The following is an 18,528-nucleotide window of genomic DNA, read 5'->3' as shown; positions in this document are numbered from 1 at the left end:
GCAGTTGAAGGTAAGTAACAGAAAACATGCATTAATATCTTCCTAGCTAAATACCACCAAAATGGCAACACACACCCATACACACCACAGTTACAAAGGGCTGAAAAACAAAAGGGGCCCAATAGAAGACCAAATCATAGAAAAAATTTGAAAAACACAAAATATACAGAAAAAAAATTAACAGAGCTAGAGGGCTTGTCTCCACACAAACACAGAATAGAAACACCCCCGCCAAAGAAGTTGGGGTGTTTTTTTCAGCACACAGATAAATCTTGAAATGATAAGCTGTGAATTTACAGGGGTAGCCAGGAAATTAGATTAAGGTGAAAAAAATGCTGAACCCAACCTTGGATGCCTGCAGATCTTATTTTTACCCCCAGCTCATATGTATTATTTCCAGAGGCAGCCTAGGAAACAGAAATCAAATAACAACACCTCAAGTAACCCTCTGGCAACAGGATCCAGAAGGCAAACTATCCAAACATCATGAACCCCAAAGTTTAGGGTATTTAACAAGGGTTCTACTTTTTACTAGGCTCATAATTCCAATTTTTTTTTTCTTTCAGCTCTGTAACAGTGATGAAAGCATTGATCAACCTCTCAGCCTCTCATTTTCAATGTCAGCTATCATGTGTATAAGAAAAAACACCATAGCTCGAAACTCAAATCTCTTGATTTCTCTTCTCTTCTGAAACAAACTTTACCCTGCCAGTTCTCATTGCTTTGAGTAGTTCTCTGTTGCCTTCAAACTGATTTTCAAAAATGTTTTGTCCAGTCTTTTTATTTGTTCCAGTGGGAATATAGGTTCAAGACAACCTAGTCAGTCTTGTCAAAAACAGAACTCACTTTCACCATTTTTAATCCATTAATTTGTCTTATTTTATGTTACATTTGATACGTACAAAGGCATATACAAGGGTGGGCAAAAGCACGTTTACAGTTGTAATACAAGTAAATAATATAGTAATACCAAGAATAAACTCTTGTGTTTCATGTGCTCAAACTATAATCCTACTTTTGCCCACCCCTGTATGTAACACTTATTTTAGCTCCTGGTTTTATTATTCACCAAATCTTTCTCCTTGTTTTTTCCTGCCTTAAGTAACCACTGTGTTGAATTTTGGGTTTATTATTCCCTAACTAAAAAAACCCCACTTAACCATATCTCTCTCTCTAAACAGCATACTTGTTGAGTTTTGCTAGTGTTTGAGGTTCATAAGCTATATTATATTATATATATTCTTGGGTGATTTGCTTTTATCATTACACATTTGTTACTTAGAATAATCCTTGTTATTAAATCTAACTGTAGTTCATTCATTTATTATTCTGTATTATATCATTGTGCAAAATAACTCAATTTATTTATTCTCTTGGTGGACATTTGGAATATTTCCATTTCTTTCCTCTTTTAAACAGTACACCTTTAAATGTTCTTATAGAGGTATCTTGATACATATTAGCAAGAATTTCTCTAGGTTATATTCAGACAAGTGAAACTCATGAATCACAGAGTGTATGTGTATTTTATTGTCAAAATATTTTTCAAAATGGTTAAAACTTTTCCTATTAGCAGTGTATAACACCAATTCTTGTCAGATTTCTTAACTGCTCCCATCTGATTGATATAAAATAGTGTCTCATTACAATTTTAATTGGCATTTCCCTAGTTACTTAATTAAGTTTATATGTCTAGTCACCAATTTCATGTTGCCTCCTTTCCAAAATTCCTTTTAATGCCTTCTGCCTTTTCTTTTTCTGGGTTGTCTTTTTCTCACAGGTAATCTTTATACAATTAATACTTTTTTAGGTACATGTTGCATGTACCTAAACTGCATAAAATCTCATTTATGGTGTGTCTGTTAATCCCTTTCTGGTGTCTGCTGTTACTCCCTTTCTGGTGTCCTCTGCACAAAAGTTATTACATTTAATGTAGCTAAATTGGTCATTTTTTTGTAGTTAATGACTTTTATGTCTTGTTTAAAAATATCCTGTCTTGTTTCAATTTCATAAAAATAGTCTTCCATATATTCTAAAAGTTTTAAGGGTTTTTTTCAGGCTCTAAAAACGTAATCCATCTGGAATTGACTGTTTTCTCTGTATGCTATGTCTTAAGGATTCCATTTCTTTTTACTTCCCATTAGGATAGCACAATTTACTGAATAATCTCTCCTTTCAGTCATCTGCAATGCTACCACTCATATCATATATTGCCTCTATTCTTTATCACTGTTTTGTCTGCTTATCCACAAGATGTCTTTCACTAAATTTTAGAATTTTCTCTGTAAAGAAAATTTAAAAATTTCTCTTGTACAACTTTGGTAGGTCCTTCGGTTGTTAAAATTAGGCTTTATGTTTATGGTTAATTTGGGGAATTATTTTGCAGTTTTGATTTTATATCCATCTTTCTTGCTAAACTCTATTTTTAATATTTATGAAGGATGAGAGTTTTAATTATTTTCTAATCCTTTAATATTTTATCTCTATATATTCCTCATATTTGTACATGTACATTTTTTCATTTCATCTTAATCTGTTTTTTCAAGTCTTCTGCTGTGATGATGAATATTTTGTTTTCGTTTATTTTGATATTCTGCTAATTGTATAAATGTTCACAGATTTTATATATTATTGTGGTGTAAAATTTTTTGGACAGTACATAAATATCTTGTTTATATCAGTACCCAATTTAAATCCCTATTCTGTTCAACGCTTTTCATCTTGACTGATATATTTTTCCTATTATTTTTAGATTTTGTCTGTCATTAGTTTAATTGCATCTGTTGGGTTTTATTATTTTTGAACCCATCTTCCAGTCTGTTGGTATTATTAGGATAACTTTTTTCTTTGTTTTTTGTATTTGTAATAATTTATGCAGACTGAGTTTTTTTCTTGTGAATTAAATATTTTAGTGGAGTATATCTGAGTAATTCTTTCAAAATGATTTGTAATTTGGAAACTTTCTGTCTTGGATTTCTGAAAATATTTTATGCCTCATTCTTGAATACTAGAATTATATGTTTCAAGTCACTTGGCCACAGAAAATTTACAACATTGTTTTCTGGAATCTAGTCATGCAGCTGAGAAACCTGAAGTTAATCTGATTCTTTCTTCTTTTTTGGTATGTTGCTCATGTGAACTTTTGGGATCTTTTTGACATCCTTAGTTTAGAAATTTTAGCAGAATGTTTCTATTGTGATTCCACTTTCATTATTTCTACTTTATACCTGGAAGGCACTTCTCAACTAAAGAATTGCTTCTTAAGCTCTATCTAAATTTTCAGGTCTATGTTTCTGGGCAGTTTGCCTGCTGGATTTCAGAGATTCCTGTTCTGTTGCCAGAAGGCTACCTGAGTTGGTATTTGATTGCTGTTTCCTAGGCTGCTTCTGGAAACCACACATTATCAGCCGTTGAGTAAAAATAGGATCTCCACACTTCCAAGACTGGGTTCAAGCTTTTTTGTCACCTTAATTTAATTTCCTGGCTGCCACTGTAAATTCACCTCTCAATAGCTGCAGTGTATCATTTAACGACATATTCTGTGATTGTGCTGAAAACAACAATTCCTTGGTGGGTGTTTCCTTTCTGTGTTTGTATGAAGATGTAAGCCGTCTAGCTCTGTTAATTTTTAACATATGATCTCTCTTACATGTGAAATCTAAAAAACATAAACAAAACAAAACCTAAATAACAACAAAAACCTAACTCAGACACAGAGAACAGATTGGCAGTTGCAACAGCAGGGGGTTAGGGATGGGTGAAGCAGGTCAAAAGGTGCAACCTTCCAGTTACTAACATAAATAAGTCACTGAATATAATGTACAGCATAGTGAATATAGTTAACAGTGTACTATATATTTGAAAACTGCTAGCAGAGTAGATATCATAAGTTCTCACGACAGAAAAATAAATTTATAACTATGTGGGTGATGGATATTAACTAGACTTACTGTGCTGATCATTTCACACTACATATAAATATTGAATCATTATGTTGTACATTTAAAACTATAATGATGTATGTAAATTATACCAAATTTTAAAAATTAAAGAACTTTCAAAAAAGTGAAAAAACCTACAGAATGAGAGAAAATATCTGCAAGTCATATGTCTGACAAAAGACTTGTATCTAGAATATACAAAGAACTATTACAACTCAACAAAAAGACAAACAAAGCAATAAAGAAGGGCAAAGGACTTGAAGAATCATTCCTCCAAAAAAGATATAGAAATAGATAATAAGCACATTAGATGCCCTACTTCATTAGTCATTAGAAAATGCAAATCAAAACCACAACGAGATACCACTAGGATAGCTAAAATCAAATTAAAAGAAAAAAAGTTGGTAAGTATATAAAGAAACTGGAACTTTCATACATTGCCAGTGGGAAGGTAAAATAGTATACCATTGTGATAAACAGTTTGGCCATTCCTCCAAAGTTAAATATAGAATTACCATATAATTCAGCAAATCTACTCCTAGGTATGTATTCCAAAGAACTAAAAATAGATATGCAAACAAATACTCAGACACAAAATTCATAGCAGCACTATTCACAATAGTGAACTATGAATTCAAAAGGTGGAAATAACCCAAATGGCCAACAATGAAGCATAAAGAAACTGTGGTAAATACATACAAAAGAATATTATTCAGGGAGATTAAAGATGGCAACCGAGTGGAAGCTACACTGATACTCTCCAGGGACCAAACTGTAATTACAAACTATAATATATAAAAACCATCCTGAATAATCAACTGCAACTGAAGATGAGCTGAAGAGCACCCTCATAACCAAGGAGAAAAAGTGGAGACGGCATAGAGAATGGCAGAAAGTGCGGAGGCGGGAGAAGGCTGCCTAGGCTCCCACAGGCTGAGGACTCAGGGGCCTAAACCCCAGGCTTTGCTTCTGGTGCCCACATAACATCTGGCTGTGAAAAGCAGCTGGGTTTCTGGCTGCCAAGGAGAGGCAGCTAGAAATGCAGGCACCCTCTTAAGAAGCCAACGCACAAAGTTTCCTGTGCAGCCACTCACCTTGGGCTCCAGTGGAGGGAGAGTAGGGGGGACTGGAGCTGTGTTGGGAGAACCTAAGGCTGTGGGATCTAGAGAAAGAGTTCAGAGGACACACCTCTGGATTCCTGTGCTGAGTCAATTCCCCATACTGAAGAGGCAGACATTTACCTTCCAAGCAGCTTTTGCCTGAGAGAAGCAATTGACCCACCCTGCTGGAAAACCTCTGCCCTACCCAGAGGAGTTTCTACAACCTGAGACACCTTAAGAAACTGATAACAACCAGCCACCCAACCCTGTCGAGTTTCTACAGCCTGAGGTTCATTAAGAGAATCAGATAAATCAGCCTGCAGACAGAGGCAGACCTCAGAGTGCTTTAAGTCTTTGCCTGATCTGATTCTGGACTAGGGCCCTGGAAAGGCAGGCTTTGGTGATTATCTTGGTCCTATCCAAACGCACCCAGCCCCAGCAGAGGAGACCTCAAGCCGAGGGTTATTAATAGCTCCAAACAGGGTAATCAGGGCCAGTCAGAAACTGTGCCTGACTTTGGCCTAGACCAGAGACCATCTAAAAAGACTCAAGAGTCCTAGTAGGTCTACCTAATACACAGAAACAAACCCAAAGAGGCAGGCAAAATGGGGAGACAAAAAAAAAAAAACAAGCCACAAACGAAAGAACAAGTCTCCAGAAAAAGAGCTAAATGAAATGGAGATAAGCAATCTCTCAGATATAGAGTTCAGAATACTGATTGTAAGGATGCTCAACAGCATGAAAAAAGATAAGGAAACTATGAAGGAAATGAAGAATGACATAGCAGAAATAAATACATTAGAAGGAATAAAGAGGAGATTAGAAGAAGCTGAGGATCAGATCAGTGAATTAGAAGACAGGGTAGAAAAAAATCACTCAATCAGAGATCCAAAAAGAAAAAATAATGAAAAAACAGGAGGACAGTCTAAGGGAGCTTTGAGACAACAGAAAACGTAACAATATTCACATTATAGGAATGCCAGAAGAGGTCAAAAGTAAGCAAGGGTTAGAGAACCAGTTTGAAGAAACAAGGGGAGAAAACGCCCCTAACCTGGTGAAGGGAAAAGTCACACAAGTTCAGGAGACACAGAGAGTCCCAAGAAAGAAGAACTCAAGGAGGCGCATGCCCAGACACATCATAATTAAAATGCCAAGAATTCAAGACAAAGAGAGAATCTTAAAGGCAGCTAGAGAAAAGCAATCTGTCATCTACAAAAGAGCTCCCATAAGGCTGTCAGCTGACTTTCCATCAGAAATTCTACAGGCCAGAAAGGAATGGCATGAAGTATTCAAGGTAATGCAGAACAAGAATCTGAAACCAAGACTACTCTATCCAGCAAGACTATCATTCAAGATAAGATGGTGAAATAAAGAGCTTACCAGACAAAAAAAAAAAGCTAAAGGAGTTTATCACCACCAAACCAGGATTGCAGAAAATGTTAATGGAACTGCTGTAATTAGAAGAAATAGAGAGAAAGAGAAATATAGGCATAAATAATTAAAATGGCAATAAGTACCTATCAATAATAACCTTAAATGTAAATGAATTAAGTGCTCCAATAAAAAGACATAATAGGGTGGCTGAATGGATAAGAAAACATGACTCAAATATATGCTGTCTACAAGAGACCCATCTCAAAACAAAAGACAGGATAGAAAAAAACTTTCCACGCAAATGGAAATGGAAAAAAAAAAAAAAAAAAGCTGAGGCAGCAAAACTCATACTGGATAAAATAGACTTAAAAATGAAGACCATAACGAGAGACAAGAAAGGTCACTACATAATACTAAAATGATCGATCCAACAAGAGGATATAACCCTGCAACCATAACACATGCAATCAATACAGGAGCATCTAAATTTATAAAAAACTTCTAGAGGACTTTAAGGGAGAGATCAATAGCAAGACAATCATACTAGCAGACTTTAACATGCCACTGATTTCACTGGATAGGTCTTCCAGACAAAAAATTAACAAGGAAACAGTGACCCTAAATGACACCCTAGATCAGATGGATTATGACATTTACAGAACATTCCACCCCAAAGTTGCAGAGTATACATTCTTTTCAAGTGCACATCAGTAGGTGAGTGGATAAAAAAGCTGTGGTACATTTATACCATGGAACACTACACAGCTGTAAAAAAGAAGGATCACTTATCCTTTGGGACAGCATGGCGGGAACTGGAGAGCATTATGCTTAGAGAAATAAGTGAGTCTGAGAAAATCAAGTACCACATGATCTCACTCCTATGTGGAATGTAATAAACAAAATAAACTGATGAACAAAATAGATCCAGAGACATAGAAGCATGGGACAGACTGAGGGATCCCAGAGGGAAGGTGAGGGTGAGGGAATGGGTAGGGAGAGATTAATCAAAGAACTTATATGTCTATAAGCATAACCCATGGACACAGACATTGTTATAGGGAAGGCCTGGGAGTGGGGTGGAGGGGATCAATGAGGGAAAAAAGGGGACATCTGTAATACTTTCAACAATAAAGATAAATTTGAAATATATATATTATTCAGCCATAAAATGAAATGAAATACCACATGCTACAATGAGGATGAACTTCAAAAACATTAGAAACTGGACACAAGGTCACATATTGTATTATTTTCTTTATAGGAAATATTCAAAACAGGTAAATCCATTACGGCAAAAAGATTTGTGGTTACCAAAGGCAGGGGGACATATTGGAGGAGTGACTAGTTAATGAAAATGATGTGGAACTACATAAACATGGTGGTTGTACAACACAGTGAATATACTAAATGCTACTTGAATTGTACACTTTAAAACAGTTAATTTATGTTATATGAATTTCATGCCTTTTTGTTGTTGTTAAAGCAGCAGGAAAGAAAGTCTTCAATAAATGGTGCTCAGTCACATGGAAATAAAAATGAATCTGGACATCTATCTCATACCATATTAAAAAAATCAATTCCAAGTAGACTATAGAGTTAGATGTAAAAATTAAAATAAGGCTTCCAGAGCAACACTGTCCAACAGAACTCTCTGAGATGGTGGAAATGTTGTGTGTTGTCTGATACTAGTTGGACGATGTGGCTACTAAGCACTTGAAATGTGTGAATAGATTTATAATTACATCTAGTTTAAACAAAATTTAAACAGCTGTATGTGGCCAGTGCAAGTATAGATGGTGGGGCAAAAGTAGGTTTACAGGTGTTCATATGGAATATAAATAATAATATAAAAATAAACTTCCATATACTCAAAACTGTAAACCTACTTTTGCACTGCCCTGTATATCTGTTTTTTCCTCTACATAACACCTATGATAAAGATATTAATAATAACTAATAAGGAAGAACACTTATGCCAATACACTGTAATGAAAGTTATGTGAATATGGTCACTTTCTCAATCTCCTAAAATATCTTATTGTTCTGTATATATTGCAAGGAGACGCTGGACAAAGGAATGACTCACATCCCGGGAAGGACAGAGTAGGACACAGCGATATTTCATCCCATTACTCAGAATGGTGCAATATTTTAAACTTATGAATTGTTTATTTCTGGAATTTTCCATTTAATATTTTCAGAATGCAACTGAGTGTGGGTAACTGAAACTGCAGAAAGTGCAACTGCGGATGAGAGGGGACGATTGTACTCACAAACAGAATACAGACAAAAATCATTATTTCTTTCCCAATGTTTCCTCCCTGGGCTCTAATTAATTCTCTACTGTATGTAGGGAAAGGAACAACTCTCATGACAACCATACTGTGAACAAGCTCGTCAGTCTTCACATTTTAAAAAAGATATGTCATTACAAAAATTAAATCCCTGTAAAGTTGAAAGACAGAATCAGGTGATATTTTATATTTATCAAGGAATGTATTTCAGATTACATGACTTGGCTCAACTGAAGAGATGTTTCAATGTTTTCCTTATAATGGAGTACATTAAAAAGAAAACCTCAAATAAGGCAGCCAAATGGAAGTGTTATGTCATTCCACTTCTCTCTTTGTTGTATATAATTTTAGAAGATAACATTATGAAGAAGACGAGTCTAAAAAATATAAATTACCCGATCATTCATGAGAAGATCTTTCACAATGAAAGTGGCTACCAAAGACTTCAAAGGAGCAGCAAACTGATCAGGTGCAAGGAGAGCAATGTGACCAATAGTAACCAACGGGGTTATAAGATGTTCCAGATTGCTTGGATCTAGGCTCTTATGCAGAGGCTGAAAATGAGGAAAGGAAAATATACCAACTCTATGAATATGCAAATAAACACATTTCATCTTCAAATTAAAAAAACTACAAAAGTTTCAACATATATACATGGTATTAGTAGTAGCTCAAGCTTACATTTAAACTTCCATAGATTGTTTATGTCTAGAAAGCATCACATTTAAATATTTTTGGTTTTGCCCAAGTCATATTTAGAGGCAGGTAAAGAAACATTTCAACACAAAGAATCATATATTTTATGACCACATATATGAATATGTTAGAGACAGCTAGCCAAGGCTTCTTTTCTAATTCCTGGCATAAGGTGACTATAGGTGCAGCCTCCTTGGCAGTTACATCAGGATATGTGAATAAGTTCTGGTTAACAGAATGGGAGTAAAAGTGAGGTATGCCATGCCTGCACTGAGGCAGGTATTATCAATATGTCTTCTCAACATTCTCCCTCCTTACTTACTACTGACTGGCGTAATAGCAAGGATTCAGTGTGACTTAAAGGGAAGCCATTAGTCAAAAAGAGTGAGTCTTTTTAGACTAAGCCACTGATCAGAATGCAGTCCAAACACCCTATTGGTCTTTTTTTGGGAGCAAGAAATAAGCTTCTATTATGTATAGTCACATGCATTTCTTGTGGCTTTTCATAGCCTCAAATATTGAATTTCATAACTAATAAAATTACTTTATTATTCTGACAGGAAACCCAACCAATAATATGTATTCTGTCTCAACAAAAAATGAGGCTTCTCATATGAATATACAGAACGATATCTAAAATGTATTGTTAAGTTTTAAAAATCAAATATTCATAAGAGTGACTAAAGTAGGCTATCACTGGCATAAGGGGGAGGGGATAAAATGTGTCTGTCTATATTTACATTATTTGTATATGAAGAAAACCTCTCTAGAAAAGTACATTAGAAACTAGTAACGTTGGTTGTCTCTGAGAAAGGGAACTAAGTGACTGGAGATACAGGAGTGGGGTGCAGCAGAAGACTTTTTACTATTTGGATATCTATTTTGTATCTTCTGAATGTGAAACAAATGACTATATTAGCTACTGGAAATTTTCATGACAGATTTTAATGAAGAATTGATGCTCTATGCTCCCACACTGAACGTCAAGAAATCTAAGCTTGAAAAAGAAATATAGAACTATTCTTTCTCAACACAGTAGGGCAATATAAGGCTTCATTTAATCAAAAGTGTATTTAAATGAATTTACTTCTTGCTATTCTTGATGACTTTCATCAATACTTCCACTGCACATATAAGTTCCAGCTTGCTGTTTATAATATAGCCAAATATCTGACAGTGTAAATTAGTTTCAATTGCTTTATTATGTGAGTCTGAAAATTTTCCACAATAAAAAAAGAAAATAATTTCTGAGAAAGCAAAATTAATGACCAGAGCCTCGATTAATAGTAATCTCATAAAGGTTAGATATCTCTATGAAACTTTTTCTCAGAAAGCCAGCCACCTTGTATGTAGGAGGATGAATTAATAAAAGTTTCCTAATACTAAATATATCAGTATAAATCCAATGTATAAGGTATAAATATAATATATAATGTATAAATATAAATAAATGTCAAAAATATTATACAAGTATTTGATATCTAAATTTTAGTTGGCACAAACATTTGAATAATCAGATATTTCCATTTTGTAACCATTCATTAATATCAATTATACTAATTCAATTCTAAAAATACAGCAGGTCCTTGAACAATGTCATTTTCTTGAGATGCCACAGGAAGTTAACTCGTTTATATCAATCAGCTGATGGTAAAATTGTTTTTATTTAACCTAACAGAACCTATCAATGAAGTTGAGGATTTACTGTATACTATAAAATGATCTCCAAATGTAAATATTCTGTATTCTGTAAAATCATTAGTATTTGTTTTTTAACTATAACATATGAAACAAAAATTCTTTTTCTCTTTACCTCAAATATCTGTGCAAACTGGGTCTCTTTACTAGAAAATATTGCATGGATACAATGAATAGCATATTTGGCTTGACGGGGGGGTCCTTTTTTAGATTTGTGATGTAAAACAGGAAGCAAAGCTCTAAAAAAAAAAAGAAAAACAAATCAGAAAAGTCAGCATGACTTCCACTAGGTACTTCAATGTTTGTATTTTTAAAGTAATGTTTTAGAAGAACAAAAAGTCACATCTACTCACACTCATATTTAATCATCTATAAGTTTGCTTTATAAATATCTGTATTAAAAATATAATCCAAATACAAGCATTTTTCCTTTTTACTTAACAATTATAAATACAAACAATAATGATGACCCATTTCTTCTTTTTAATGTGAGTCTCATTAGCCTCTTCTCTTTTATCCTCATTGCTATCACTCCACCTCACTGCTATCCTCACTGCCACCTTACAAATAAGACCACTGTAAAGGGACCTAATTTTTGGCACCTAATTGTTCCTTCTTTCTGAAGTTTCCCTTTCTCTCTGATTCATCTTTCACTTGGTCCCAGAACAACTTACATAAAGGGAAATCTGATTATTTAACCAATACAAATTGAGTGCTTATAATGCGTCAGACAGTATTAAAAGTCCCAAATCCTTGCCTTCATGTTATTAGCGTACTGGGGACAAGACAAATGATAATACATAAATTAGCAAAATATGTGTTATGTAAAATATGTGATAATTGCTGTAGAGGAAAATAAACAGAGGATAGAGATATGTGAGCGTGTTAAAATTTTAAATAAGGTGGTTACAGAAGACCTTTCTGATAAAGTTAATTGATCAGAGTTCTGAGGGAATTAGGGAGTGAGTCACATAGCTACCTGAAAGAACATTCATGTATCAAATCATTATACTACACAAAAATTTAGTATAAATACTGAATAAATCAGAACCTCTTAGCTCAACTAAATAATCACAATGAAATAAACTTCTAAATCCTCCTCCTTGCCTAATACCAACCCAGTGCTCCAGTACTAAGAATTTAGAGGTACAATAATGAATCACAGTATTATTATCGTCTCACAAAAGATATCAACAGCAAAACATGTTAAAAAGACACATGACATGTAAAGGCCTTCCACAAATAGAGAATGAAAAGACAAACAATATCATGGAAAAATGGGTTAGCCATAAAGAGTAGAAAGCTCTTCAAAAAAATCTAGACAAACTACCCTGTGATGTGTGAAAGAATGTTTACCTTCACTTATTTTTAAAAAATACAATTAAACTACACTGAGAGGACTTCTGTTTCAGATTATGACAGTATATCTGAGACTGGATTTACTCTCCTATCTTAAACAAGCAGAAAACAAGATAAAATATGTTAAAGGTTTCAAAAGCTGGGTAATAGGCAGCACAGTTCTATAAGCCCCAAAATATGGAAAAGTAGAAGAGCCCTAAATCTGCCGCACGTACTGCATGGAGGTAGTTTTCAGAATGCAATGCAAAAAGAAGTAACCAAAATAGAGCCTAGTGATCACATGGAGTTGGGGGTAGCAGAGACAGGAGGTTCAGGGAGGCCAAGGGAGCTATAATTTCTACGCAGAGTACCACAGACCAGGGACCTACAGAGACAGAGAGCTTTAATTCTGGACATCCCAAGAGGGATATTCCCAAGTCTCTGGCTGAATGGTGAGCAGTGCCATGCGTTAGAACCAGGAAAAGAATGTTGAAAAGCAGGACAACAAAAAAAAGTCCCCAACACACACAGGGCTGCTAATAATTCATGTTCCCACAAGTCACTGCAGGGTGATTCTGTCACTCATAACCAGGAGAAAATTAATAGAAACAGGTCTAGAAATGGCAGAGGTGACGGAATTAGCAAAGACATTAACACAGCTATTATAAATATGCTCCATATGCTCAAGAAGGTTAGAAGAAAATATAAGCATGATAAGCACAGGAATGAAATACATAAAAGTAGGTTTACAGTTGTTCATATGAAAAAATATATAAGAATAAACTCTGTATTTTTACGTACTCACAATTATAAATATACTTTTGCCCACCCCTGTATATTATAGAAAAAGATCAGCGAACTTGATAACAGAGCAACAGAAACTATGCCAAACAACACAAGAGAAAAAAAGACAGGAAAAGAAAATAACTGCATCAATGGCCTGTAAGATAGTATTAAGCAGTCAAAAATACATGCAATTGGAGTCTCAGAAAACCGAGGTGAGGAGAGGAAAACAGTATTTGAAGAAATAATAGCCAAAATTTTCCCGAACCTGATGGATATAAACCCACAGTCCCAAGAATCTCTATCAACCTCAAGCAGAAGAAATAGAAACTAAACTATTACAAGGTGTATCCTTATCAATTTAGTAAAAACATAAATACATAAAAATCTTCAAACAGTCAGAGAAGACACATAACATACAAAGGAACAAAGAATGAATGAACCCTTAACATCAGAAATTATACAACCAAGAAAATGACAAAGTGACATCTTTCAGGTACTAAAATAAACAGATCTGTCAACCTAAAATTCTGAGCAAAAATAGTTTTCAAAAATGAAGGCAAAATAAACACTTTTTCAAACAAAGAAAAGCTGAAATAATTAATTTTAAGCAGAATTCTACTATAAGAAATATTGAAGTTCAAGAAGAAAAATGATACCAGATGAAAATATGGCTAAATACCCAAAAAATGAAGATTGACAGAAAAGGTAAAAAAGCATGTACAAACAAAACAAATATGTCATTGTTAATCTAAGATATATCGAACTATTCAGAGCAAAAATATCAACATATTGTAGTATTTATAACATATGTAGAAACAATATATATGACAACAAAAGCACAAAAGTCTAAAGGGGGAAGGCATAGATGTATACTATTGCAAGGTTTTTACAAAATATGGTCAGTGGCATAATTTTATTTGAATGTAGATGAGACAATTGTGAAGATAAAAAAACAAAATCATTAAAAATACTCAATTAATCCCAAGGAGGGCAGAAATAAAAGAAAAAGGAAGGAGAAAAGATGAAATGAAAACAAATATCAAGATGGTAGCTTTAAACCCAACTATGTCAATAATTATATTAAAGGTAAATAGTCCAAAATGGATTAAAACAACAAAAAAACCAAATAAACCAAAATAAAAAAAACAAAGATCAAACTATAGGACGTTTACAAGAAACTCACTTTAAATATTAAGTCCCAGGCAGATTTAAAGTTAAAATAAAATAATATGCCTCACAAACACTAATATTAAGTAGTTATACTACTCTAAGACAATGAGTAGAACAAGGAAAACTACCAGGGATAAAGAGGCATGTTCGCAGTCCATCAACAAAACTGGGGAATCAGGTACATTCATACACTGCTAGTGGGAATGCAAAATGTTATAACACTATGGAGGAGACTGTAGTGATAACTACCAAAATTATATATGCATTTATTCTACCCACAAAATAAACATTTAAATATGAAATAACTGCCAGTACATGTAGAATTTTTGAAAAAGCAAGGGGGAGAAAAGTATGTATCCTGTACCTTATCATTTACCTATAAAAGGAGCATATAAATACATATATATATACATATACACACTTGAACACTTACAGAAAGACATGCGTGGAAGGGCTTTTTAAAAAGTTTATCTATTAAAGAAAAGTTTATGTATAGATAAGAAAAAATAGAATAGACTTGCAAAACAGAAGCTAAACTTTTTAGATCTATCTTGCTTTTAGACTTGTCTTTAAAACCAGTGAATATTTCATATAATTAAGAAATAAAATAAAAATTTAAAAGAGTAACATCTTAAAAAGTAAAATGAAACAAACAAAACAAAAGTTGTATCCATTTGGTGGCATTACTACACAAAGAAGAATCATTCCAAGTAACTTTAAAACACAGGGAGAATTTGACTATACATCCCTTACGTGATATACCCTAAAGATGAAAGAGAACTACCTAAACAAATAAACAACTGTTTTTAGGAATAACACTGGTGGTGTTGCTATTCTGAGACTGTTATGTATTAATTATGCAATAATTCAAATGAACTGTTATGTAATATCATAGTTTTATCATCCTGTGCTACCTCAGCATAGGGAAATAAAGATATAAATATAAAATTGAAGAGGTTCAATAAAAACCTTGTAGACCTGAATTTGAACTGGAATACTCAATATAAACACTCAAAGCATTTTATCTTCCAAAAAACTTTCTTTAGCTGTGTCCACTGAATCACCCTAGAAAAATGACCCACATATTAGCTAGCATTTAGTACCTCACAGGACTCACACTCTTAATACTGTTCCCATATTCCAGATATAGATGGGATAATATGAGCATCAATGAAGCGTAACCACTGCAACTGACTGAAACACAAATATATGTAAATCCATGAGTTTATAACGATATTTTTAAAAGACAACAGTTAATTGGTTACATTTGGAGGATGCTAGTAAAGTCACTCTTTATTTTGAATGCTGTTCATTAACACAAAAGAATCAAGCCTGTATTCTGCCTTTTCTAAATAAATGTAACACTGGGGAACCAAAGAATAGATGAAAGTTCTCTTTATAAAAGTATTCAACTAACAAGTAATAAAGGAATGACAGAAGAGAATATCACCACTGATTACTAAGTAACATCATATACTAACATCATAAAAAAGCAATAACCAAATACCATGTGCCTCCTGACAAAAGAGCATACTAATTACTATAAAGTGGTCCTGTAACAAAAAAGTAGAACTGGAATCCAATCAGGCATCCAGATTCAAGTATCATTTTACAGAAAATACAAAGAACCATTAAAGTATGTCAAAGACATGCAATTTACAAAAATCAGTCTGTGTGAAACTCTCCAAGTGAAACAATTTAGTTTCTTTCTCAAACATAAGAGAAAGAGAACTGGAGGAGGAGCCTACAAGAGACAAAGCACTTAGGAGACATATCAACCAATAACAATGTGAAAACCTTACTTGGATCTTGATTCAAAAAAACAAACTATTAAAAAAATTACTACATTTCTGAGAAAACTCAGAGGAGTTAATAATATTGCATATTATTAACATTAAGCAACTACTGTTAATTGTGTTTGTGATAAATGTATTGTGATTATTTAAGAGTTATCTTTAGCCAGGTCAGAGTAGCTCAGCTGGTTGAGGGTTGGCACAAAAAGGTTGCTGGTTCAACTCCATTCAGGACACATACCTGGGTTGTGGGTTCCATCCCTGGTTGGGGCAGGGACAGAAGGCAACCGATCAATGTTTCTCACAATGATGTTTCTCTCTCTTTCTCTCTTTCTCCCTCTCCCTCCCTTCCTCTCTCTAAGCATGTCCTCTGGTAAGGATTTAAAAAAAAAAAAAGAGTAGTTCTCCTTTAGAAATACTCAGATGTACAGATGACATAAGATAGTGAATCTTTGGTTGGCTTTCAAATGTAAAGGGAACAGGGGAAGTGAGTAGAATTATAAATTCAACAACAGTGACTGTAAGTTATTCATATATAAAGCTGTATTGGATACATGATATTATAATGGTATAATATTCTACCCACTTCTATATATGTTTGAAAATGTCAATAATAAAATGTGTAGAAAACAATTAGAGTCTCACCAAATTGCTACCCTTTTGGTCTATGATTTGTGGCTTGTTTGTGAAATGAAAAATTATTATTGTCTGGTTACTTCAGTTTACTATCTTCTCATAAATCAGATTTTACAATATGAATATCCATGATCTTTCACAGTAATAAAGAGAAAAATTACAGGTTACACACAAGTAAGAAGCATCTCTGGTTGGGATTTTTAAAGATAGTATAAAATAAGGAACTTATATAACTCATTAACAAAAAATAAATAATCTTATCAAAAAATGGGCAGAGGACCTGAATAGACACTTCTCCAAAGAGGACATACAGATGGCCATCAGACATATGAAAAGATGCTCAACTTCACTAATCAGCAGGGAAATGCAAATTAAAACCACGATGAGATACCACCTCATACCAGTGAGAATGGCTACTAGCAGAAAAGTAGACAAGTAAGTGTTGGTAAGGATGTGGGAGAAAAGGGAAGCCTTAGGCACTGTTGGTAGAACTGCAAAAATTGGTGCAGCTGCTATGGAAAACAGTATGTATGGAGTTTCCACAAAGAAACTAAAAACAGATCTACCATATGACTCAGCAATTCTATTATGGGTACTAATACAAAGAAAACAAAAACACAAATTTCAAATAAATATATGCACCTCTATGTTCACTGCAGCATTATTTATAATAGCCAAAATGCTGAAGCAACCTAGGTGTCCACAATAGATAAAGGTGAAATAGTGTGCGCAAGCGCATGCACACACAAGAACAGTACTCAACAATAAAAAGAAACAAAATCCTGCCATTTGCAGCAACATAGATAGACCTAGAGGGTACTATGCTAAGGAAAATAAGACAGAGAAAGACAAATAACATATGAATTCACTTATATTTGGAATTTTAAAAAAATCAAAACAAATGAACAAACAAAACAAAAACAGACTCACAGAAACAAAGAACACACTGATGGTTGCGGGGGGGCAGTGGAGGAATGGGTGAAAAGGTGAATGGGAATATAATCAATAATAGTGTGATAACTTCACAGTGATGCACAATTACTAGACTTAGTGTGGTGAGCACATTATTAAGTATATAAATGTCTAATCACTATATTGTACACCTGAAACTAATACAATACTGTACGCCAACTATACTTAAAAAAAAAGATAGCATGAGAAGTGGTAAGCTCATCCAATGTTTTCTTTACTCAATTAAACAGAAAACAGAAATAAACCAAAACAATAAACAAAGAAAAACAATTTCAAGAATTCGGAAGTACTAGGCAGTCTTAAAAGTTAGTGAAATGTAAATGAAGCAACTACTTTCTCTATAAGTTTCTATGAAAAGGAATCCTTTATTCCCTCATTAAATTCATTTCAGTCTTTCAAATTCAAGTTTTTCCTCCTTGGTGATGATCATATACATGCAGACAAATGCAAACAAAACTGAAAAAATACATTAAAAACAGTAAAGAAAAAACTCAGAATTCTACTACCCTGAATTTACTTTTAATATTTTGATGAACATACTTCTAAAATTTCTCTATACATACATGCATACATACATATATTAAATAAATGAGGATAAAAATACTCTTTGGAAACTTTTTCACCCAAAAATGTTGTAGGGAACTCCTATTATCACGTATTGCTAAACGCTATTCTTTAGTGGATGGCTATACCACAACTGATCTAACCAATCTCCTACTGATGAGCATTT

General features: G+C 33.8%; 1 protein-coding gene across 5 annotated transcripts in view; it reads right to left on the bottom strand.

Annotated features, from left to right (window-relative positions):
- The window catches only part of PDS5B (PDS5 cohesin associated factor B), a 112,921-nt gene that overhangs the window by 40,181 nt on the left and 54,212 nt on the right, over nt 1-18,528 (bottom strand). For all 5 annotated transcript variants that reach the window (XM_016199519.2, XM_016199516.2, XM_016199520.2 and 2 more), the window contains exons 19-20: nt 11,219-11,342; nt 9,105-9,263 (exon numbers count right to left, since the gene is read on the bottom strand). In XM_016199519.2, coding sequence (XP_016055005.1) covers nt 9,105-9,263; nt 11,219-11,342 — 283 coding nt within the window. The remainder of the gene's footprint in view (nt 1-9,104; nt 9,264-11,218; nt 11,343-18,528) is intronic.

The sequence above is a fragment of the Miniopterus natalensis genome, chromosome 2 (genome assembly GCF_054644295.1).
Source record: "Miniopterus natalensis isolate mMinNat1 chromosome 2, mMinNat1.hap1, whole genome shotgun sequence".
Taxonomy (NCBI): Eukaryota; Metazoa; Chordata; class Mammalia; order Chiroptera; family Miniopteridae; genus Miniopterus; species Miniopterus natalensis.
Note: the sequence above shows the minus strand (reverse complement) of the source record. Positions and strands in the feature narration are given on the sequence as shown.